At 39.5% G+C, this 25,534-nt stretch overlaps 1 protein-coding gene across 2 annotated transcripts; it reads right to left on the bottom strand.

Moving 5' to 3' along the window:
- Positions 1-467: 467 nt before the first annotated feature.
- On the bottom strand, positions 468-25,534 carry coq8aa (coenzyme Q8A, genome duplicate a). 2 transcript variants are annotated; one of them, XM_028605719.1, is made up of 17 exons: positions 25,457-25,534; positions 15,965-16,064; positions 15,306-15,388; positions 14,904-15,163; positions 14,632-14,809; positions 14,437-14,503; positions 10,692-10,769; positions 9,693-9,821; positions 8,394-8,479; positions 8,027-8,167; positions 7,212-7,293; positions 6,918-7,011; positions 6,288-6,429; positions 5,492-5,599; positions 5,296-5,361; positions 4,833-4,919; positions 468-2,487 (listed from the first exon to the last, which is right to left on the bottom strand). In XM_028605719.1, the coding sequence occupies exons 2-17, from the start codon at positions 16,056-16,058 to the stop codon at positions 2,197-2,199; spliced, it is 1,986 nt and encodes a 661-aa protein (XP_028461520.1). In that variant the 5' UTR covers positions 16,059-16,064; positions 25,457-25,534; the 3' UTR covers positions 468-2,196. The 2 variants fall into 2 exon arrangements, with proteins under 2 accessions (XP_028461520.1, XP_028461519.1); XM_028605718.1 differs by lacking the exon at positions 25,457-25,534 and adding an exon at positions 24,984-25,450.

Here is a 25,534-nt window from a genome sequence, read left to right as displayed (position 1 = left end):
ACAGACTGACACTGAAAGACAACAGTTTGGAGTAAAAATGTGTGAACATACAAGTCAACTCCGAGAAATAAAGAGGGGAAGGACGTGTCTATCTACATGCATTCACTCTAAACCACTCACTTTCCTGTGCACAAGTACTAATATTTTGGGAATATTTGTGTGTGTTCTCTCATTTCCCAGGCGGTCTTCCAGTTCCCCCCAGTGCTGGCCAAGACATTGCTAAATAAGGAAGACAAGCCTTCTCTCAGCCTCCCCCTACTGTATTTTCTCAGTTTTTCCTCTCTCCTCTAAACACAAATTACAACCTCTTAACCTACAGTACAGGATACATGACCAACATCTGGGTTATATATACATTGAGATCTGTTTTCCCCAACTACACTGACACACTATTTGATGTTTCTTCAAGGAGCTGCAGTCCTTTGAACATATTAAAATCACACACATAAACCACGCAGAGCCACATGAAAAGTATACAGTAGATGAAACATTTACTCTTTTCATACAATATTTTTATTACAACATTTAGTTTGATTAGAACATTTAAACCATATTTTTGCCGAGTCCTGATATGAAATATAAAGTTGAGATTTCCACTGGAAACTACAGGCACCTTGTGCAACAGAATTTTTTTTTTCATTTTTTCAGCTTTACACCATAGACCATTATAACTGTACTCACACAGCAGAGCAAAGTTTGACAGTCGCACACCAGCCAGGTGACGGAGGATTTAACACCCGAGAAGGCGTGGAGAGTTTACCCACTTGTGAAAACAGGGTGTGCCCACGAGCTGAGCTTGTGCGATTTAAGATGAGTTTATTCCATCCCGGTAGTTCATTAACATTCATGACTAAGCACAGGTCCATGTGTCTTTCGGTCAGACTTCTTACAGTGAGCAACATGGATAAATATGGTTTCATTTCTATATGCTTTTACAAAACAGTTAAATCATGCTTTGGTACTAATAAAAAAAGAAAGAAAAAAAAAAACTGCATCTGACAGAATTACAATTCTGAGCTATAATGCTAACATGTTGACAATCAACTGGAATTCACAAGCTAAATCTGCCCCATATGGACAATGGTTGAAGACAAATCATCAGATGGGACATAAAGGGATAAAAATGTACAGCAGAAGCTCTGCAGACTTTCATCCCCAGACCCAAACTGAGGAAAAAAAAATAAAAAATCACGCTTCAACCCAAGGTTCATTAACATTTACATATTCTGAAAGTCATGTTAAATGTCACTTGAAACAGACTGGTGGTTTAAATCAAAATTCTGCCAATAGAATAATAGGTTTCCTTAAAAAGCTAAAAGCTATAAACAGCAACTGATATCTGAATTGCTACACTGATACAGAAAATACACACAAGTTAAAAGTCAGCCATTCTTCTGTGGAAATGCTGACAAATTCCAGTTTGTCACATTTTCTACAAATGGATAAATCACCCTGAACTTGATTGCCTGGCAACATCTTGACAAACTATTTCCTTCTAATCCAAACTGCTACATTTACTTTGCCTTCTACATTTAGACCAAGCCTTATCATTAATATTCAGACAATCTAGTCAAACTCCCCAGACATGTTGGTCCTGGCCAATACTGTGTGACTCCTACAGCCCATATACTGTAGTCACTCCATTATTATGTGACTGTGTGTTTACATTTAGATTTGAGTCTTTTTTATTAATCCCATACCATTACATAAAGTTGGTACAGTTGGTTGGATTTTCCAAAAGATCAATAAAACACAGCAATGCAAAACAAAAGAAAATGCAATAATCATCTTGAAAACATCAGGAGAGCGATCAATATCAAACTTTTTACATTCATGTTACAGCTGAACTACTTTTCGTAAGGCTGTCTCTCTCCTTCCAGCCACCTCAGTCTTTTCAGTCTGTCCTCTCAGGGCCATGGATAGAGTTTTGTCTTAATGCACTCCAGACGCCATGTTGCGGCTCCCTCTCAAACAAAGAAATGATGACATTACAAGTGCTGTTGAAAAACTCATTGTAGTGGGGTTCCCAAAATGGGAAAGATAAGCTGGTGCTCGATGACTATTTAAGGGCAGGTAATATGGCATCTGCTTTGCTGTTGTACGTCTTCACAACACAACCTCACCACCGGCTTGCACTTTGCCATTGGCCCCAGGATCTGTCCATCAAATCGCCTGACACTTGGGATTGGCAAAGGCTTAGTGAGAGGGTGGTGTGCGGCCTTCCCAGTACTTCTGATATGCTTTTTGGAACATGTCCTTACATTGCAGCTTTGCATTCAGCCGGGAGCAGATAAGGAACGAGCCGCCCATCTTACGGTGGAGTGAGTACGTCTCCTCGGGAGGGGGGGTGAGCCGGTGTTTGAGCATTACAGGGATGAGGTTGTGGATTCTTTTCGTGGTGGACTGGGAGCCAAATTCAAATGTGTCGGTGGAGGCGAAGGCCTCACCGAGGATCATCACCGCATCCACATGGGCAATTATCATTGCCTGGACACAAAAAGGGGAAAAAACATATTGCATACTTAGTCACCACTAATGACTATCCTGTAGAGCAGGGATGGGCAACTGGCGACCCCTGGGCTGCATGCGGCCTTCATTCTCACGCAGTGCGGCCCGCGAATCAATTTCCAAATATCAAATTGTTGGTTTTACAGGCGTTGGGAGCAAGCGGCCCATTACATTCCAATTGTAATTATACTGTCCACCGTTAAGACGGCGCTCCCTCGAAATGCAAGAGGTTTGTTGCCAAGCAACTGCAGCCTCGTCAGGTCTTGACCTTAACCGCGACCCACGGCATGAAGAGAGACATGACAGAAAGACAGGTGCGATATATAGCGTTACACCGTAGCTGCCAGAGCCACTATCATCGCTGTCCTCAAGGCATCTTATGCCGTTTCCCTTGAGTTTGCTAAAGCAAAGAAGCCCTTGTCAGATGGCGAAACAGTGAAGCAATGTGCAGTAGAGATGGATAAAGCTTTACTGTACGTACACACCGCCGCCGACTTGAGCTGCAAAGAAGCTCTAGCCGCCCTGTTAAGGACGCTTGTCAAAAAGTACGGGGAAGCTGTTTGACGCTTTGGCCGCTCTGACGTGGCAGCGTTCTTCCATCATGTTCAACACACAAATGAAGACAAAGCACAAGCAGCCACTGCACAGCCAATACACTGACACTAGAAACCTTTTATAAATTACATATATAAGGACAGTATTGTTTGTTGGTCGCAGTGGTGTCTGTTAGCAGTTAGCTCGCTCGTTAGCCGCTGAACCGCAGCAGAATGCAGGCAGAGCGAGCAGCCGCCAGCTGTTGACCCGTGCAGGTCTTCACCGTGAGCGGACTGTTTAGAGACAATGTGACGGCACGTTAACTGGTCCCTATACGCAAACAACGTTATATCATAAATGATAGGGGAACCCAGCAACGGCGATTATGAGATTTCCCTCCATTTTCATGGAACGAATGTCTTGGTAGGAACAAAAGTTTACATCGTATGTTTCTCCAGAATCAGCCAGCGAGAAGGACGTCTATATTCCGATTGGTTGCTGCAGTTTTCCGTTGCTTGCCGCTGAACCGCGTCATAGCTCATTACCATAAAGTTGACCAAAGTTCAACTTTCTGATTGACGCTCAAAACGCCCAAAACGCGACGCCGACAGATTTGACGCTCCTTGCAGCTGAGAGAAGCCAGCTTCCATTGAAAACGAATGACTTCCGGTATCTTTAGAAGCTCAAGTCGGCGGCGGTGTGTACGTACAGTTAAGAGATAACCGTTAAAAATTTTGAAACTGGCTATCTTTTCTCGTTGCACGGTGACACGAAAATGTTTTGATGTTTTTGATTGATTGATTTATTTCTGGATCAAGACAATAAAACAGTAATCCAAAAAGGATGACACGCTAAAGTAAAATATTTATTTCCAGCACAGTCCTTGGTGTTACACACAGGAAAACAATAGACAAGAAGCAGACAAACTCAGACTATAAAGACATACAGTATTAGGAGGAAAAAAAGACATCACATAAAACAAAATAAATAAGAAACAAATGCTGGAAAAACTATCCAATTTATCAAATATTCACCTTGTTCGATAAAAGCTGCTTGACCTGTCTTTTAAAAATCCCTTGAGATGATAGGAGTTTTGTAGCAGTAGGCAAACTATTCCATGCCTTGATACCAGTGTGAAAGAAATAATTGTTTGGAGCTGCCCCTACTGCTAAAAAAAAAAAAAAAAAAAAAAAAATCCTAAAAGAAAACACTGATATCACTCAGCAATGTGGATGTTTTGAGTTCATCAAATGAATAGAAGCCTTACTAAGTGCATTTGAATATGAAAAATAGAGATGCTGGTTAAATTGATTTGATTACTGGTCTATATTTTGTTGTTTTCATTAATTTAGTAGCTATACTTGGCTAATTGAATGATAACAGTACCCTACTGGTGAAGTGCACAGTCACAATCTGGCCCTCGGGTAGTGAGGATGACATTTTTGTGGCCCTCTCTATCATCAATGTTGCCCTTTCCTGTTGTAGAGTAACATGGGTCACTTTAATAAAATAGGAGTATTTGGTGTAGCAAAACCAACAAACTAAATTTCAGACACAGACGGCTGAAAATTTTAAATGAAATCTGCATCCAACGATTGGTCAAACAACATCCAAATCTACAGTACATCTCTTTATGTATAGCATATGTTGCTTTTACTACAACCACTGATGTATTTGTTTTTGAGTTTGTAACTACTACGACCCATTTCTCCTTGTTATGGCAATACCAGTGGCAAAATGGTTTGTGATGCAGAATAAACAGACGGACAGTCCAGTAAAGAGAGATTTACCTTGGACTCATACCCAGTCAGGAACTTCATCTCGATAGATTTCTTCAGAACTCCCTCTCGGTCGCCCTCAGCAGCTGAACGGATTACCTACAATCACAAACAGGTTCTAACTGTTACCACCATCATTTCAATGTCTTTCTCTCCATCTCGGAGACATGTTTAAATATCGTATGCATGGCCAAACAAAATCTGTATAATTGAAGTATTTTTAGTTCTGACATGACATGAATCTCATGCAAGTAAGATTGTTTAAAACTTTAATGATTTACTGCAAATTAAACCAGAGTACAAATGTCAAAATGTCTTTTCTGCATAAAATCAAAACAAAAACAGTAAGGGTGTGTGTACAGCGGGTAGTGTACAGTAACTGAAGCTTTATGTTGATCAAGAATATAATATTGGCTATGAATTACAGTTAAAAATAAAAGTAAAGAAAAGTAAGAATGAGGCTGACTGATCTTACCTCTATGTAGGCATCTGTGAAACTCTGATCGAATCCTCTCGTGGCTCCAAAGTCCAACAGCGCCACCTAGAGACACAATCCAATGATCACTTGTAATTTTCATTACTCTTAAATCTCACTGTCAATTCCCTAATATTATTAATCGTAGTAGAGGTAACTATCATAACAGTAGTATTTAGCCTTTAGACAGACTCACCCTGTGTGTCTGTGGATCGTAGAAGAAGTTGGACCAGTTTGGGTCAGTCTGCATGTACCTGAACTCAAGCAGCTCTCTGAGGCACAACGTCAAGATGTTCTCACAGATCTGGGACAGAAACAAACACGAGGACGTGAGGAAAGTAGGGACTTGTGGGAGGAAATGAAAGGAGAGGGGAGAAAATGGGGTAAAAGTGGAAACAGGTGGGTAGGGCTGGGCAATAGATAGATAATATATCGACATCGATATATGAGACTAGATATCGTCTCAGATTTTGGATATTGTAATATGACCGACAAGGTAAGTGTTGTCTTTTCCTGGTTTTAAAGGCTGCATTACAGTAAAGTGATGTCATTTTCTGAACTTACCAGACTTACTAGCTGTTGTATTTGCCTTTCCCCACTTAGTCATTGTATCCACATTATTAGTGATTATTTATCAAAACTCTCATTTTGTTAATATTTTGTGAACGCACCAATAATCACCCCTACAATATCGTCGCAATATCCACATCGATGTATCTGGTCAAAAATATTGTGATATTTGATTTCTTTTTTTTCTTCACATGGCCCAGCTCTACAGGTGGAGGCAGAAGCACTTCCCTTTCCTGCCACCAGAGACCGATTCATCCATGTAGTTATTGATCAGAAAGAAACCAGTTCTGTCTCCCACAAACACACAAATACACCCTCTGAACACATCAACTCCTTCCTCCCCAGATAAATGCACACATTAGTCAGCTAAATATCTATCCACCCCTTCTGTCTGTCTATCTGTCTGGTTTGAAAATCTCTACCTCGTTCTTCAGCTCCTGTGAGAGGTTCTCAGCCTGGTCCAAGGGAAACCCGGGGACAAGCTCTGTGGTCAGGACATGGCTACTGCACAGCTCCTCTATCACCTCCGGTACATAGAAGAACGGATGGTCCTTCAAAAGCTCCCTGGTTCAGACAGACATGTAGACACATAAATCCAGGTTAAGTAGGCAGGTAGTCCATATAGAGTATTACATCTAAATATAGTTGGCTGGCAGATTTAATTGTTCTGACTTTGAACCAAAGAGATGGAAATGTAATGAGGCAATGGAATAAGCTAGCATTATACCTGTAGATTTGAACCTGTCTTTGTGTATATAATTTAAGTGTAACATAAGTCTCTGTATTGCTTTGCAAACATGCAGTTAAGGCAGCGCTTGTGGCCTGCTCTACATCCACTGCAATTATAACGATTAAATCTTTAACATAAAAAAAATAAAAATAAATTACTAAAAGCAGTCATATTTTCAGCAGTTACAACTGAATGTATATAACATGTATTGGAACATAAATGCATGCAATGGAAAGAAAAGTTGCAGTGGAAGTTAACAGAGTGGGCATTAACTTTCAAGACTGTGTCAAATACACTTTAACATATGCTACATAAGACTTACCTGAATTTCTTTGCACACTGGGCTTCTCTAATATAATCACACTCTAGTGCTAGCTCTCTTCTCATTACGTCTATCAGGTGCTCTGGAAACAGACCTACAGAGAGACAGACACCACACACACAGTACAGTATGGCATACAGTGGTGTACAGAGTACAGGAGCAGATGGACAAATGTAGAGTGAGGATACAGAGTGACATTGAATGCAGTTGTGCATGTGTGTTTGAATATTAATTAGAAAGTGAGAAATGATTGAGTTTCATGCAGCATGACAGATTGTTTTTTTGAATGTGTACCTTCAGGAAGGGCATTGCTCATACTCAGCACCGCCATCAAGTTGTTGACATCACTGTTGATACTCTGAGCCACACCAGGGTACTGGGTACAAACAAACCGAAGAAAATATTATTTTCTTTTACTTGAATTGGATGATAAAATGAATGGAAAAAACACCATATTTGATATTAACTTTTCTGTGCGGTTTCTATTCATAATCTCACTTTAAAATACTGTAATGACCCTGTATCGTGTTAAAGGTAATCCAATAATTGATGTAGCTTTATGGTATAATGTGACCAAGGCTTTCACTGGCATTACAATCATTATCTACAAAGTATCATGAGGTCTTAATAATACCATTGTGTGAATAGAAGCTGTGATATTCCCTTTCACTCAAAAAGGTAAAAAACCTACAACTACCAGAACGCACTGCACCGCACCAGACCAATAAACGCTCCCACTGGTGGGTGACATAATGCAAGCACGTTGAGCTCTTTCATACACAGAATGGCGGCAATGTAGGAAACAGTATGGCATCCACTTCCTATTTACAAACCATCGTATTTTAGCCAAACAGTGCACTACAATGTTTCTGAAAAGTAGGTAATACAGTAACCAAATCTTGCTTTATATTTCTCTCGCTCTCGTTTTGCATCGAATGCGTCACTTGGAGGTTTTTCTGCTGGCCTGTGAGTAGGGAGATCTAAAGGTAAGTTTGCCATAGTTCATTTACACATACTACCAACATTATGATACAAAGTTGGTTGAATGGCAAAGCCCCCCTTTAATAACATAAGAATGTGCTGTGTTCCCATTAATCTTCACAGTGTACCTGTATTTTCATGGCCACCTCCCTGCCATCCTTCATCCTCGCCAGGTGAACCTGGCCGATGGACGCTGCTGCAAACGGACGCTCCTCAAACGATTCCAGCTTGTCTCTCCATTTAGGACCCAAATCATTGTTCAACGCTTTCTACAGACAGACACAAATAGTTGAAATTTTTGCAGCTTTTCAAATTCAACTTGATATCTTGTCATTAGAAAATGTCCATGTTATAGTTTTTCACTGGTGGAATTACAATGGGCTTGACAATAATAATGATAATACTGTCAGAGGTAGAACTAACATGGTTACTAATTACATCAGTCAATACTTAGTCAATAATAATTGCCAGTTTAAAGAAAGAAAAGACACTTACTGTCATTTGTTTGATTGGCATGAAGTCAGCACTCTGTCTTACGCGATCAAAGATCTTGGCAAGTTGAGGGTTGATGAATGCATCATCTGAAATACAGGAACACAGCTGAGTTTATCTGAACTGGACAGAAATACAGGTCGAGAGGCAAAGGCCGGCAAATTTCACAACAAGTCTGAATTCTGTGAGTTTCCAAGGGCTGTCAAACTGCTGTCAAATATGGCTATACAAGCAAATGCCAGTATTTTTACTCCAGGTGCGGTCATTGCTTTTAGATGCCCATAAACTGCCAAACATAATATAGACATAATGCGCACCTTCAATATGGGTTGACAGTGTAAGCCATAAAATCGTACTAATTCAAATGAAATAACTAATATCCCAGGTAATTACCATCAATGAGACTCATTGCAAAAAGCTAATACTGTTGGGGAGCTACAAAGATTAATATGGCTGACATTGCTGATGATATGAGCAATCCGTACTACAAACTTTGTTATCAGTTTTGAAAATGTTTTAGCCCCCTCAAGGTGAGCGTTATTTTGGACTGGTACTAAAGGGTACAATGGTTGGACGCACAATCATCTGGTGTGTGTGTTCAGCTACAAAAGACTACTGTGACCTTTGTGTCCATTTTAGATTTAAGAATCAGCTTGTCAGCACCTTAGAGATAGAGTAAAGCTATGTATGCAAATAAGCACACACATGCAATCAAGGTCAATCTGTGACAAGCTGGGGGGGGGCGTTATATAAGATGAAGCTTCTGACCCTACCCTTTGGTTATGACCAATAAATTCATTAATTCATTCATTCAATCCACTGTGCTGAAAAGTGATTAGCAAACACTGGGCAGCCAATGTCCTTTTCTCTCCTATTACTGTTTTTGTAGCTTATTACATTTGTACAATCTGTGTAAAGTTTATGCTATGTTATGATCTCAGTATATGAATGCCAAAGAACAAGGGGGGTGACAACAGTGATAAAAAAAATGAATAATGCGTTTAGTGCCGTTGCCTGATCTGGCACTACACTAGCTCTGTGCCAGGATGTTTACTGCCACTGGCCCTCCAACCTTGAACAACTTGCTTATAAGTGCAAAACAAAAACCTGCATCAATTCAGCATTTTCTCAGCTGCTGCTACCTGTGTTTGTGTCTGTGTGCAGGTCAGTGTCACAACTCCGAAAGAGCGTATAGAAAACCACCAACAGCTCACCGACACTACATCGGAGTCAATCCACCAGTCGTAAATGACCGCAAACTGTAAATTAATGCATGTACGTATGGGTGCGTTTGTCACACACCTTGAATGCTGAGCATCTGTCCCAGTTTTAATGCAGCTCCTCTGACCTTACACAGGGTTCTGACAATGCGTTCAGCGTTGGCCTCTGACAGGAACGGGCTGGAGTCCAAAACGCCTTTCTTATTTTCACCTGCAGAAGCACAAAACAGAGGCTTTGGATTTTGTTAGTTTAAGGTTCAGGTTTATGTACAACCAGTGCATGTGTTTACACACATGCCCCAGAAGTTGTTTGTGTCTGTGGGGATATATATATATATATATATATGTCAGTAGGTCGTCAGGTAATGCGTTTTAGTGAGTCTAAAGCTGCCTTCAGAGGCTTTAACAGAGATTTACCACACACGCACGCGCCCACACACGAGGCACAAATACCACAGATTTACGCCTGTTTTTGTTTAGCTCGGTCTTGGAATTAGCAGGCTCACTGTGCAGGGCAGGAAAGTCTGTTTAGTTGGTAGGTTGGTGTGAGGGAGCCTAATTGCGCTGTGTTGGCAACTTGGCATACAAAAGGTGTGTAGCATGCACCGACATGCATGAAGGATGGGTACTAAAAAAAATTATGTTAGCTTTTACATAGGTGCTAGTCAACAAGAACACAGTGGCAAAATCCCATAATAAACAGAAACACAAACATCTGTCCTTGCAGGCACAAAACTCTCAAATGTGGCCTATAATAACTTTACTTTAACAGAGCATTTATGTTCTGCATTCTTCTGTCTACACAAATCCATAGTACAATGCATTCAGAAAGCAGCAGCGGTGGTAAAACCATGATGGTTTGATATGCCATGTGCGTGATTATCTATCCTAGACAGTAATAACCTGCTATTAGCCTTAAATAGTTCATCATTTCAAGACAAAAATGGAATGGCTGAGTCTCACAAAAAAGGCCTAACAATAATGCAAAAGCAAACATAGCTGTTTACATGTATAACTTAGCCATTTGGTAAAACGGCTAAGATACTGTGTAAGCAAGTGTGGGTGTGTTAGTCTGTGTTACCTGCTGCATCACTGTGTCTGATCATGGTCTTCTTGGCAACTTCTGCCAGGGCTCCAAACCCCAAACCTACAGCTAGACCTGGTGGAAACACAGACAGAACACAACACAATGAATGTGGACTGGCTTAATATACAAACAATTGTTTGAACTGGTACATCAAACATTATACTTTTTGCCTGTTGGGCTACTTTATATGCTGAGGAAATGAACTGTACATATCTATATACTATATATTGTTGTAATTGGCTATGGCGCCTGTTTGCTTGCTTTATTTCTCTCTTTCAATTGCACTGGAACTACGCTACCTTTCTGTACCAAAACAATTATCACCAACACTGGTGCATGGCAATAATAAAGTACCTATCTAATCAAACAATGTAATAATGTAACAGAACATGTTGTAAAATGATAGACATAAAAGCACAGTCATGTTGGCGCTCTAAAAATATCCTTTTAAAAGCGTAACTCTCGCCAAAATGCATCCTAGGGTATTTTTGTGAATGTACGTGAGTCAAACTTTAGTTTAAAAGCATATTTAGGACCGAATCGACACTTTTAAGATTCACCGTATTCTCGTTTTTGGGTCAAATGGCCTTTTGAATGGAAGAGCTAGGGGCACTCTCATGCTGGTCTCAAAATAGCTATTTTCGAAATACTAAGAAGGCTCGACACAACATGAAACTTTGCTTCAAGTATCACCAGGAGCAATACACCTTAACGCAAGCATTGACAACATTCTTTGTGTACACAGATTTACTAAAAAAAGAACGTTTTTGAGCAACTCACCGCAGCTGTTGTTGTTTCCGGCCACTACCACGTCGGCAGTCAAAACAAGTCGATATCCGAATGCGAATGAACAGACTCCATATGAGGCTCCTTTTTCAACTAGAAGGTCAATATCGTTTTTCAATAACGACAAAACAACGACTTATCCGTGGATTTATATGGAACTAAGCTTTAGGAGCTTTCCATCAAAACCTTTTTTAGTAAACTCTGGGTACACAAACAATGTTGTCAAAATAGCTATTTTGAGGCTAGCATAAAAGTGCCCCTACCACTCCCATTCAAAAGACCATTTGACCGAAAAACGAAAATACGGTAAATCCTGAAAGTGGCGCTTCCATCCTAAATATGCCTTTGAAAGAAAGTTTGACTCAGGTACATTCACAAAAAGACCCTAGATGAATTTTGGCGAGAGTTACGATTTAATGAGTCAATAGGTGTATTGGTAGTCAGGTGCCTCAACGGGACCTTCAGCATAAATCTGTAAGAATATTTCAGAGTTCAGTAATGTCTCTGTTGCCTCTGAAGAATGGGATTCCCATCAAAACAACATATGAAACTGAACATACAAGACAAATAAAACAAGTGCAGATCAGCACTTTGATCAACTCGGCAGTGTGCAATGACAGAACTGTAACAGCGCCACTGCCAACCCAACAGAGCACATGGAAATCACATTAATGATATTAACAATTAAGCTCATAAAATACTTAATCCTTCAAAAAGGTTAGAGGGTTATTTTAGCGGATAATAAAAAGTGAAAAGCAAGCAAGTTAGGGGCTGTTTGTGAGCGAGTTCCTCCAAGCCTGGTCTCTATCTTACATAACTCCGCATTACATAATCAGTTAGTCAACAGTCTCTGAAGCGACAAATCTGAGATCCAATGGTAGATGGTCAAATAAGGACACAGCATGCTTCAGTGCCTTGTATACAAGTTGGCTGAGCATGTCTTCATTGGTAAAATATGTCATCACCTCTATTGTTGAAGACAGGACCAAAGGGGATAAGGGTGTGAATCACACTTTGTTGTGTGTGTGTGTGTGTGTGTGTGCATGTGTGCCCTTGTGTAACCTAATGTAGCATTATCTTACACAGGCTGACAAGTTACGACTTACAGGCTTTAAAGACGATTCTTGTTCATTCATTTGATATTCAGAACCAGAAGAACCTTAATATGTACTCCAGTTTCCTCAGAAATCTCAGCAACACCGTTCAAAGTGTCTAAGCAAGGTTGCTATAATGCTGTTGCCAGGAAACATGCCGACAGATTTATGATTCTATAAATCACTTTGCTGCTTGTCCTCTCACCTGAACTGACTAAAACCTGCATTCATTATCTCCACTCGCAGCTGTGAATAAAACACCACAAGCAGAAGAAGAAAAAAAAAAAGAAATCACCTGAATAACTTTGTCAACAAATGTTGCAGGAGAGTGAAGGACAGACAGAGGCCACATTCCTCCACCCCCTCCCCACCTTTCACCAACACCTTCTAAATGTTACCACTGTCAAAATGCTGTATCAACTTGGCTCTGCCTTTTGCGTCTCACTGTAGCCTGCCTGTGTAAGCGCAGTTTATTTGGTATGAGCTGCGGCTAAATTCTGCTGCGTGTTATTTGTGTTGGCAGTCCAGTCTGTCTCTGTTCTGGGTTCATTTCTGTACACAGTTTATGTTTACCCTCACTCTGTGCTTTTAGCTTCTCTGTCCAACATTATGCCACCTGAAATTACGCTACAAGCTTCTGATCTACAGTACAAACTTTGATCTGTCATGTTAAACTACGTCCAAGGCTAGTTGTGAGATTTTCAATGTGCTTGGTGATTTGTTTTGGCTGGATAATCTTATCGCTAAAAGAACATCCTGTTTAGATGGGACTTTGAGACTAGGCGACCCATATCTGCTTCAATTTTGTATTACCATTTGGAATTGTGTTGTATATTTATAAACCATTTTCTCTCATTTTTAGATATGCTTTTATATATTGATTGTCATTTTCATGTTTAAATATGTCAAAGCTAATAGGCTTAGAAAACAGGCACCGTGGTCAAACAGAAGATTAACTTAACGCACAACAATCTGCAGCGCAAACTCGCACAGATTTTATTATAGCTGCTGCTGTACTCTCTCTCTCTATTTCTCAGTCTGTTGCTGACTATCAAGGAGTGTTGTTATCTTGACAGGGACACATGTCCATTAACAACGGCTAGATATGCTTGATCTCATTTCTAAGAGTGTTTGTTTAAGCGCAGGTCCAGGGTCTGATACTTGACAAACACTTATCTTTGTTACATTCCTGTAGGTTATGTTTCCTTCTTTTCCTTTTAACTCTGTTGTTTTGAGTTTATTGGCATTTAAATGTCTCTGTACATACTAATATATATATATATATATATATATATATATATATATATATATATATATATATATATATATATATATATATATATATATATATATATATATAGTACATTCAGTGGTATTGTCTTGACATTGATAACTGTATAGACTTTGAGAAGGACATGCAGTGCTGACACAACAGCAACAATTGAAGGGATGTAGTTTTTCCTACACTGATAACTAACTTATTATCAGAACTAAGATGTTATAAAAAAAATAATCTCTAGAATCTGCACCCTACTGGGCATTTAAAGATGTTTCAGGTGGAGCGACATGTTTGCCCACTGAGCTCTGTTAATCAGCAAGAGTGACTTCTAATTCTAAAACCTTACTTACAAACCAGTTTGCCTTTTCTTTTCCATGGATCTGACACACCGCATCTCCATATGCCTGCGCACCAAAACTTTTCTCTGCCCTACGTAAGTATGTATGCATGTATCCACAGAAAAAGACAGAAAGTTATACTTGCAGACTTGCACGCAGATACACATGCCTACAGATACAGTCAGACACACAGCCGATGAATCAGCATTTAGACAGAGTAACAAAGAGTTGTATTACTGTACCTCCAAAGTTGGCCAGTCTGCCGAGCCGAGTCACCGGAACTTTCCTCTCTCTGGCTCTCTCACTCAACTAAAGAAGACAGAATTGTCAAGATACCTTTCTTTAAAAATGTCAAAGTGAGTATGGAAAGGTACATGTTCACATCAATGTCTAGGTGTGTTTGGGTTTAAAAATAAGAACTGAGGAACAGGATTTACCATTTGTTTGTGTGATTTGATCTCAGCCTTCTTGCCCCGTCTTGCTTTCTCGATGTCTTCGGCCGTCAGCCCTCCAACTGTGGACGGGTCCTGATGGTAGCTCCTGAGCGGACTGACCTGATGCTGACAGTACAGCTGTCCCCACAAATGCCTGTTCAGACTTTGGTTGTAGAAATGTCTGTCACACCCAAAGCAAAAATGATTACCTTTATCCTCCAAACAGCAAAAATGTGTATACCGTAGATTGCAATTGAGTACGAGACTATTTTTACCTGGTATTTTGGTGGTAAGATCTGGTGTGTCCACTAAACTGTTTGCTGGGATCTTTGTATCCCTCAAACAGCGACTGTTTGATATGGCCCGCTCCTGCTGCCGCTCTGTGAAGGGCTCCGGCATCATCACTACTTCCAGTGTGATCTGCTGTGAAGTCTACACCTTCCTCCCTGAACTCTGAAGCTGCAAATGCATTGTCATCCTGAGGAAAGTCAAATTCGGACTCTGATGAAGAGGTCTGCTGCTGGCCAGTCAGCTCCTGTACAGACACATATGTGAAGACTCTTAAAAAATGAAAACCTACTCATAGTACTCTTTTGACATCAAAAGTGATATACAGTTCTTTATTAATGCTAAACTGTGCGGCCAATTTGCACAGTAGTATTTACACCTACACACACCTGCATTTTCATCATAGCGGCAGAGAGGCCTTGCTCAGCAGCCGATTGGACACTTTGGACTGCAGCACCAACTCCTGCAACCCCTGAGTTACAATTAACAAAAAAAACTGTTATTAGCATTACTAGCACTAAAGTAGACTACAAACTAACCATACAGCAACATTATTAATGTTACTGTGCAAAATAAGTGCCTGACTCATAAAAAAATGAAAGTCAGACTCAGTTTAAACAAGCTAAATGCTATCTAATCACAATAATTTGGATCTGCTTAAAAAACTATGGCTTATTAGCAGTGTTAAAATTCATTGACATTTAGTTGTATAGCTTTTTATTTTTACGGAATAATTTGTCATAATGTACAAGTCTTTAAGCTGAAAAACAGCATTATGTATTTATCATAAATTATTTAAAATATTGCTTTATTATAATACTATTTAAAAACACAAAACTTTTTAATTAAAGCATTTTATTTGTACAACAGGCTACAATGTTAAAAAATGCTGTATTATCAATATGCAAGTTAGCTAAAGGTTTTAATGCAGAACACTGAATGCTAACAAGGCAGTAAAGACTGGCCTCAAGACAAATGCTGAAAAAAAAATTTCCCATCGTATGACAATGTGTCCAATTAAGGCACTAAACCGGTATGGTGAACTCACCTGTTCCACTGCGCAGGGTGCTGCCCTGAGTCTCTACCACCGCCTGGCTCAACTTTGCCAAGCCTCGCATGAGTAACATCATATCGCCTGCCATGATGGACTAGAGACCGAGACAAAGACAGGAATATACCGTTAGTTATGCTACGTCTCTTTCCAAACATAGTAGGCCTGGTAGCATGAAAAGGTACATAGTGTTCACTGACAATAAAGACAAAAATTAGCTCAGATATCTAAATGTGTAACAACAAAAAAGATGAGGAGCACAGACAAAGGCAAACTGATGGACGAGGAAGCAGATGGAAAGAGAAATAAAACCTGTCGTCAACACACATTTGCTGCCAAACAGAAATACGCACACTCACAAACACACACAGCTGTCACATCTTGAGGTAACCTTAATACTTTGTCTAAAAATACTTATGCACGCACGCACGCGTGCTGTGCAGATATGTGCATGTGGTCCAAGGCTGGATGTGAAAATGTCATTGGAAACTATGAGGGTGGAGTTTGACAGTTGCTGGCTGTTGCCTGTTCCAGGTACTTCTGTGCACAACTGAATGTGGGTGCACGTTTAATTCATGTACAAAGTTTACACATCACCTCTCCCAAAATCTCTGCAACTGATAGGACTGGGAGATAGTTTTATATTAAAAAGGCCATCTTAAAATGTTCCACCATTTCTTTTCAAGAATCATCCGGTGTATCTTTTCATAGTTACGACAAGCTGAAACAGTTGGCACATTAAACCAACTAACTTGAACTGTAACATGATAATGCTTGTGAACATATCTCAAGGTCAATTATTTATGACACAAGTAAAAGTAATCTATCTTATCTAAACAACATAGCTCCATCTGTATTCCTCTCTGTTACAATCTGCAAGATTCCAGAGTGCGTTTGTTAGTGTTTTACAGGTGCTATTTTGTGGGTGTGGCAACATGCTTCAACAAGACTCAGCTGGGATTCGGGCCAATGGAAAAAGCTGTTGCTGAAAGAGTCAATGCAGTATGGGTGTCACACACACAGTCAGTGGGTCATCCGTCCTGCTTCAGGTCTGCTCTGTATTTTCAGACGGTAGACTGAAGAACTGGGGTGGGCATACTTAAAGTAAAAACAGACATGCATTTTTTGGAAACATTAAAAGCACTGATTTGTATCTTATTTGAATTATTGGCAATTTATGTCCAAGACGATAAATAACAGAAACACATCTCAGACTTTGTCTGCAGCTTTGTACAATGTGCACGAGTGAAAAAAAAAAAAAAAAGGAAATAAAAAGAAATAATTTAACTGCTAAGGTAACATGTGCTTCGTCTGAATATGTTGCTCTTCAGGTCAAATCCTCATATCAAGCTGTATTCTTAAACATCCACAGGCCACTTGCTGTAAATACTGCGCAAACGTTTTTGATGACTGTACTGCTGTGAAGTGACTGTTAAAGATTTTAACATTCATGTTGACAACACCCAGGACAGCAGCACTAAACAGCTGTGTTGTACTTAGGCATGGGCCGGTTACCGATTTCAAGGTATACCGCGGTTTGAAAAAGTCACGGTTTCAAAACCACTAACATTTTCTGTCATACCGTTCCTAAGGTATGGGCTGTTTTTTATGAGTCTTGAAGGAACACGCCAACTTTGGGACTTTAGCGTATTTACGATAACCCCCAGAGTAAGACAAGTCAATATATACCCTTCTCATCTCCATGCGTGTTGTAACTGTTGTAACTAACTCCCAGCGCTAGCTAAGCCTAGCACAGATCCTGAAGGTAACCGGTTCCAACTAGCCTACTGCTCCAAATAAGTGACAAAATAACACCAACATGTTTCTGTTTACATGTTGTGATTTGTATAGTCACAGGGTGTACAAATAACAAGGTCACTATGCTTTTACTATCTATTAATTGTCTATTGAATTGTCTATTACGCCAACTCTGAGCGAACTCTCTGCTCCTCACCACAGGGCTTCACCTTTCTGAGACTATAGTTCCCAGTTTGTATACGGTTAGAAGACGGCGGTGTCTCATATGACCTTGTTATTTGTACACCTTGTGACTATACAAATCACAACATGTAAATAGGAACATGTTGCAATTATTTTGCCACTTATCCGGAGCAGTAGGCTAGTTGGAACCGGTTACCTCCAGGATCTGTGCTAGGCTTAGCTAGGGCTGGGGGCGTCAGACAGAGTTACAACACGCACGGAGACAAGAAGGGTATGTATTGACTTGTCTAACTCTGGGGGTTACTGTGATTAAGCTAAACTCCCAATAAGTTGGCATGTTCCTTTAAAAAGGACAGAAAGTGCAGTTTAGAAATCCCTGTCCCTGTGCAGTGCATTTAAAAATAAAATACATTGTGTTCAATGGAAAAAAAGTTGTTGTTTTTTACCCAGACATTTCAAAAATAATACATTTATAGCTGTAATTGCAATACCCCAATACCGTGAAACCGTGATATTTTTGCTGAAGGTTATCATACAGTCAGAATCTCATACCGGCCTATGCCTAGTGGTACTCTGGATAACTACATAATGACTCAGCATGTGACAAAGCCCACACAATAAGAGGCGCACTCTGCACTTAACCATCTCAAGGGTCTCAACATTTAAGGCTTTATTCTCAGGCCTCATCTGTTCAACATCTAGATGCTCTCACCAACGCTGATTATTTAAAACAACAAAATATCTTACCATAATCATGCAGACGACACACAGATTTATATAATGATATAATATCATCGATGCAAACGCTGAGCAAGTGCTTAGAACAAATTAATGACTGAATGTGCCAAACCTTTCTCCACTTAAATAAAAAACAGAAAGGATTGTCTTTGGACCCAAAGAAGAATGATTAAAAGACAGTGCTTTGCAAAAACACAGACTACAGTATAGACTGCAAGTTATGTTGCAGGTATCAGCATGTTTGAAATATCAATACAAGATCATAAAAGTTCTTTGTACTTTATTGTCACAACAATTATCACAGTACTATGCTGAGTCAACGCAGCACTGCAGCAAGATCCTGCATGATTTTCTAGTAGGTTGGGAATTTAGGTAGGAAGTTTGTACTGACGCAAAGAAACCTACCAACACAAAGCTGCACAATGCAAATGGAAGATGTTTAGTCTTGTGCTGCAGGCATGGCTCCAACAATAAACAATGTTACTTTAATCAATGTGAATTTCGGCAGGAAATGCATGAATTCAAGTTGCAAGATCTGACACAACAGGGTAAAATATTCAGTTTGTTGCTAAATGTAATCGATTGAGCAGCTTCCCATTTGTCAACGTGGGTGTGTTGCCTCAGTAGTTTATTTACAAGCTGCTTTCTTTCTCTGCATCAGTGCTAACAAGTCAACTATCAGAAACAGAGGAGAGGACACTATCTAGGCCTACATATTAAAACCTGAGTTCAAATGTAAGAGAGGAAAACTAAAAGGTCAATGTTGATGCCCAGTGGGTGAGAAGCCACTACAAGGTAGCCTATTTGTGAAAGCACTGCCTGCGATTACACATGGCAATAAACACGCACACACAGGCGCGCATGCACACACGCGCACACGCACACACGCACACACCTAAGCCTCAGTTGTCTGGGCTCCACAAGCTGTTGACTCACTGCTATGAAAATAGCCAGGCATCCCAGCCTGAGTATGTGTCTATATCTGAATGCTGTTGTTCAGTACACTCATGGCTGACCCACAGACTCCCGTCACTGCCCTTCGCTACTGATCATGAGCCAAAAGTGGAAAATATTTCCCGTATTACTGTGCAGTGGTGATCCACCACAGCTGCACCTTCACCACCACAAACAGGGGATACGTGAAGAAAGCCATGTTTCCTGCAAGCCTACAATACATAGCAAAGGACAGTCTGTTTTTTAAAAGAATTTACCCAATAAAAAATTAATTATTGTGATAGGAACCTGTACTAAAACCCAGACGAGTACTGTTACATACGGTAGGGATGCAGAACGTTTGTGGCCTTCAGCAAATAAGAAAACTATTATTGTTATTAGGGCTGGGTGATATGGAGAAAATCAAATATCATGATATTTTGGACCAAATACCTCAATATCGATACCACAACGATATTGTAGTGTTGACTATTGGTGCTTTCACAAAATATTTACACAATGAGATTTTTGATAAATAAATCAGTAGTAATGGATATCTAATAACTAAGTGGGGAAAGGCAAATAACATAACGGTTACAACAGTCTGGTAAGTTGAGAAAATGACTTCACTTTACTGTAATGCAGCCTTTAAAACCAGGAAAAGACAACACTTATGCCATATTACGATACAACGATATCCAAAATCTAAGACAATATCTAGTCTCATATTACGATCTCGATATGATATTCGATATATTGCCCAGCTCTAATTGTTATAGCTCCAATTTTCTGTTTCTGATTATTGTGCCCGATAACATCAAGCCTTATTAACTGTGACTATTACAAAACACTGAAAGTATAACACGGTCACAAGCAGATGATCGATTCATTTACATAAATTTCACTCGCAGTTCACTGAAAACAGGTAGCCTCGTGGTGCATTCAAAGTTATTGTAAAATAACCTTTTCCCCATCTGGTGGATGTTTTTGTCGTTCAACAGCAATTTACTGGTGAAATTAGTTATTGTTATAAGTTATAGTTATTACATTATTATTAAATCTTTAATGCCACCGATTGTTTAGTACCCTTCTTTCTTTTTTTTTTACTTTATTAAAAAGTATCAGTTCAGGCACCGGCACCATTTTAAAAGTATCGCTTTAGCACCGGTATTGGAAGAAAAACAAACGACACCCAACGCTAGTTTTTTTTTTATTTGATTTTGATTGATAGATTGAATGAACAAACTATGTAAAGTAAATCACCTGAAACAGATGGTATTTTTGCCATTTCTGTGCTGCAAATTCCTACTTATTGACGGTCACAACTATACTAGTCTCGCTTTGCCAGACCATCCACACGCTGCGGAGCGGAGGAGGGTCTGGCTAGTCCACACAACATTCCGGGATGGGAGAAAAACGTGCTCTGGTTTATTGGCATTTCTTTAAACCAATCACAATCGTCTTGGGCGGCGCTACGCTCCGCACGGAGCCTCTGCAAAATAGCCTCGGGATGGAACTTGTTTTGGTGGAACATGTACATTCAAAAGTTGTTTTAGTCGTGCAAGAGAAAATTCAGATTGGACTGATAGTCTAGCTAGCGGTCTCAATTTACCCTGCTGAGATATGAGGATTTAATTCAAACACAAAGAAAGCGGAAGGAAACGGACATCGGCAAAGAGACATGCATCCGTCTGAATTTCCTGCGGCACCGGAGCAATCCTGGAAGTGGAACGTTGACAATATAGACTACAACCATACTAATACATTTGTGAAATCAGTGAATGTCAGACTAGTATGGGAGATGTCATATTACACACCTCAAATTTAAGTAATTCATTCATATACTCTACAGGGCTCCAGACTGCAAAAATTTGAGTGTGCGACTGAATTTTACATCCGGTCGCACATGTGCGATCAGTAAATTTGCCCCCTTTTTTTACACGTTAAACGTGGACATTTCGGGTACCTGCTTATCTGTCCTCTCTGCATATGACAAGAGAGCGGAGCGCACACGCACGGAGCAAACTACTCTGCAGTTTTGTTGAAGTCACAGTTAATCACGGTAATGCCGACAAAATGGTTGCAAGTTGTTCGAAACTTCACGCAGACAGCGTTTGCTGCGATATGATATTAACGGCGGGGCGAAAGCAGTCGCCGTGCGGTTCACGTTACACTTCCTGACAAGCAGGCACAACTGTGGTTTATCTGCCCTGAGGACTAACTGAAAGGGTGAGGCTGTAAGGCAAGGCAGCTTGATTTCTACAGCACCAAGGCAATTCAAAGTGCTTTACATGAAAACAGTAAAGAGGAGTTAATGATGATGATGATGATGATGATGATGATGATGATGATGATGATGATGAAAATAAAAAAGAATAATATACAAATAAAATAATAAAGAATACAAGTCACAGTGAGTAAAAAATGAATAATTATTCAACTCAAGGTTGTAGGGACGGGTTTGGAAGGAGAGATTTTTTATTTTAGTTTAGTAGCCTAAACAATGCATTTTTGTCATGCAATTGTAGACTGGAGACTAGAGCTGGTACCCAGCAAACATTGGTCCGACGGCAACGTTGTGTCCCTGGCCAAAAATAGTCACGGTAGGACGGCAGAAATCGGTAAAAAGATGTTACACAGAACATTTCCTAAAAATGCATTCAGATACATTTGAACATGTCAACAGTTCTGTGGGGTTGCACGTATAATCGTTATTTTTACTTTTAGCTACGTGTACTTCAACATATACCATGTTGTGAATCAGTTGTAAGTGGACGTCCACTAAGTGACGTCCTTTACACGTGCATTTATAGTCCATCATGCCCCTCTATGAAATCAATTGTGATAAAGCTGCGCTAAACCCTTGCATGGTTAATACTGCAATAATTAATTTAATTCGCCAAGTTTTTAAAAGGTTGTGAAGACGTCCACTGACGTCCTTTACACGTCTATAGTCAAGGCGGTGGATAGTCGTCCACTGACGTCTTTTACATGTCTAGTCAAGCAAAACAGAAAAAGAAACACGATTTGTATACAAAGTACATTTACTTTATGTGGTTTAAATAAATTATAATTACACAGTGCCCAGTGTGGCTAAGTGATTGCAAAGCCACTGCATTTTAGTCATTATTTCAACCTGTTGTACCTGATGTATTCTTTGTTTTTTGTTTTTAAATGAATGTATGCATACATGTAAAACATATATGCATATATATATATATATATATATATATATATATATATATATAGAGAGAGAGAGATTTTAGCTTTTTCTAACTCAGTTTCATTCATGAAACTGGTGCAAAATCTTGTTTCATTTTTTTTTTTTAATTTAGTTATAGGACCATAAAAACATTTAGACAATAATTCAATGTAATTTTTTTCCTACGGTTTGTTTTGTTTATTATTGTAATATTCTCTTCCCTCAGATGCTGTGAAGAGGTGGAGCCCAAATTCAACTGAATCAGAAATTGATGCGGCTATGGTGGAACACTTGAAACATGCTCCAGGAAGAGTGTGTTCGTTATAACAAATAACTTTCCTGGTGTAAATGATGTTGCTACACAAAGGGAGATATTTGTGACAGTGTTATTGAACTGAACTAAATTAACAGAATTGAGCTAAAACTGAATTTGTTTTGTAATGAACACGTTTTTCCTGTTTCCCGGGTGAATCTGTATTGTATAAACCGTAAAATAAATAAATGGGATTTGGAATTTTGTGGCTTTTTAGTTCATCCCGTTATCTTTATGATCATTTGTAATGAACTACTAAAATGAAAATAAGAACAGTTTATTTTACAGTGTCCTTGTTACATGTAGTTACTGTAATAACTATAAATTATGCATAATTACATGCAACAAACCTTAACCCTATATTCAGATGCAATTAATTATATTAAGAACTTAAATGTATAAGTAAAGTGTTGTTTGATCGACACGTGATTATAACGTGTTATAGACGTTCAGGTATGACTGGACCGATTTTGGACCTTTTTAGAACCTTTGTCAAGTCAAGATCGCCGTTCACGATTTAACACAATGGGTGTATGATTGTTTAATATGCAGGCTTATAGCCTACACTTATGCAGAAACACACCTTATAAACATTCAGAAGAAGACTAATTCTGGCGTCCAGGGACGCGCAGAAAAGACGTGGAATTCACGGCCAGAAAAGACGTGGAATTCACGGCCAAGTGACGTCAAAGACGTCGGTTCAACTTTCATTTTGGAACTATTTTTCAACCATGACGGGACGTCTCGGACGGACGTCTTTTCAACGGTCATTAAACGTCCAAATGTTTGCTGGGTATGTTTTTTAAGTATTTGTACTGTCATGACAGCGATGGTGCTGTCAGTTTACTTTTTATGTTGCATCTTCAAAAGTGCACAATAAAATGTGAAACTAAATTTGAAACAGCACATTGTAATTTCTATTATCAAAGTGTTTATTAGTAATACAGTGAAAATTAGTAGAAATGTGACTACTGTGTTAGCATGTTGATTTACGGTGTACCCCTACATTTTCTAGTTGTGCCCCTAAAATTTTCAGTTGGGGGCCACTGTGATCCTAGTGAAAAAAGTTAGTCTGGAGCCCTGTACTATGTACACTATGGAAAAGATGTACACATATGTTTAATTACTGTATGCAAGACATATGTTCATACATTAAAAAAAAAAAAAGATTAGGCCCAAAGCCTATCTGTTCCATTAATCGTCCCTATAGGTAGATTTTTTATTTGACACATTTTCAAAATATCTGAATCAATGCAAATATTCGACTATGATTTATGCTACAAGGCAAAACGGTTTCCTGTTGGGCAAGGAGTAATTTTACAAATGGCGTCACTGTATACGTTCAGAACAGGTTAGCTGGCTGCTCAGCATATCATATTTCAAAAGTATAAACTTCTTTAATACACCTCCAGCGCAGTACGGTAGCCTACTACCGTTTCACTTTATGAGCGTTAGTCCACATAAATCATCAACAAAGCTGGTCCATGTGTCCGTGATTATAAACTTCCTCGTTGGCGTTTAGCCACGAAACCGCAATAACAAACGCGTGCCACGCTGATAGTTGGTAATTATCCAAAAACATTACAGCTCCTGTAAAAAGAAAGCATGTGCATATTATCAGAATAACCGACTGAGATTGAAAAAAAATCTTATATACATCTATACTTCTCAGGTAACGTTACTTTAAATAGTAAAATAAATCAGCACTACGTGGGTAGGTAAAGTTTGCAGAAGTGACAAAGCAGCCATAGACGACAGGCACGTCAGCACTCTGCAGATAATTTGTTATTGTAGGATGTCGAAGCTACAGGACTAACCGAACTGCTACTTTAATTCGCATATTTAGTAGCTAATGCATATTAATTAGGGATAGCATTTTAGATACTCACCAGCAGCTGTCGCCTCCGTTTGTTTCTCCAACTGAAGAGGTCAACGGTCTGAGCGCGAGTCAAAGTAAACCGCTCTTTATTTAGTATGCATATAACATACAGGTCGTGTGTTGGTCGCCCTCCTCTCTGTGCTAGCTGCTGCTAGTTTCTTCCAGTTCGTCTCTCTCTCTCTCTCTCTCTCTCTCTCTCCACCGCGCGAGGTCAAGTCAAGCCTTATTTACCAACTTCACAGAGCAGCCAGAGCCATGCATTGACGCAACCCGCTACCTGACCCGCTCGCTATTGTTTAGCACACAGGCTCTTACAGTCAGACAAATGTGCAAATTTTGCGCAACATTGAAACAGTACATGTATGCATTTCAATGATTAAGCTATAATGTTTTTTTGCAGATCAGCCCTGTACTCTCTCTCCCTTTTCTTCCCTTCAATCCCCCACCCTCTGATCATTAATTATCCTTTAAATCTAATCTGACCTTGTTTCACCACGTAGTACAGTTTATCTCCACGTGTAGACATGCGCCATGCCCTCTTTGCTCAACTTTATGTATGCA

This window comes from Perca flavescens, chromosome 18, assembly GCF_004354835.1.
Source record: "Perca flavescens isolate YP-PL-M2 chromosome 18, PFLA_1.0, whole genome shotgun sequence".
Taxonomy (NCBI): Eukaryota; Metazoa; Chordata; class Actinopteri; order Perciformes; family Percidae; genus Perca; species Perca flavescens.
This window is presented reverse-complemented; position numbering and strand designations above follow the sequence as displayed.

Coding starts and splice junctions, on each gene's coding strand:
- coq8aa (XM_028605719.1), bottom strand. CDS start 16,058: ATGGCAGGCGATATGATGTTACTCATGCGAGGCTTGGCAAAGTTGAGC. Junction 10,770..14,436: donor CAGACTGGCCAACTTTGGAG/GTACAGTAATAC, acceptor TGTTTCCACCAG/GTCTAGCTGTAGGTTTGGGG. Junction 5,362..5,491: donor ACGATCCACAGACACACAGG/GTGAGTCTGTCT, acceptor TTGTGTCTCTAG/GTGGCGCTGTTGGACTTTGG.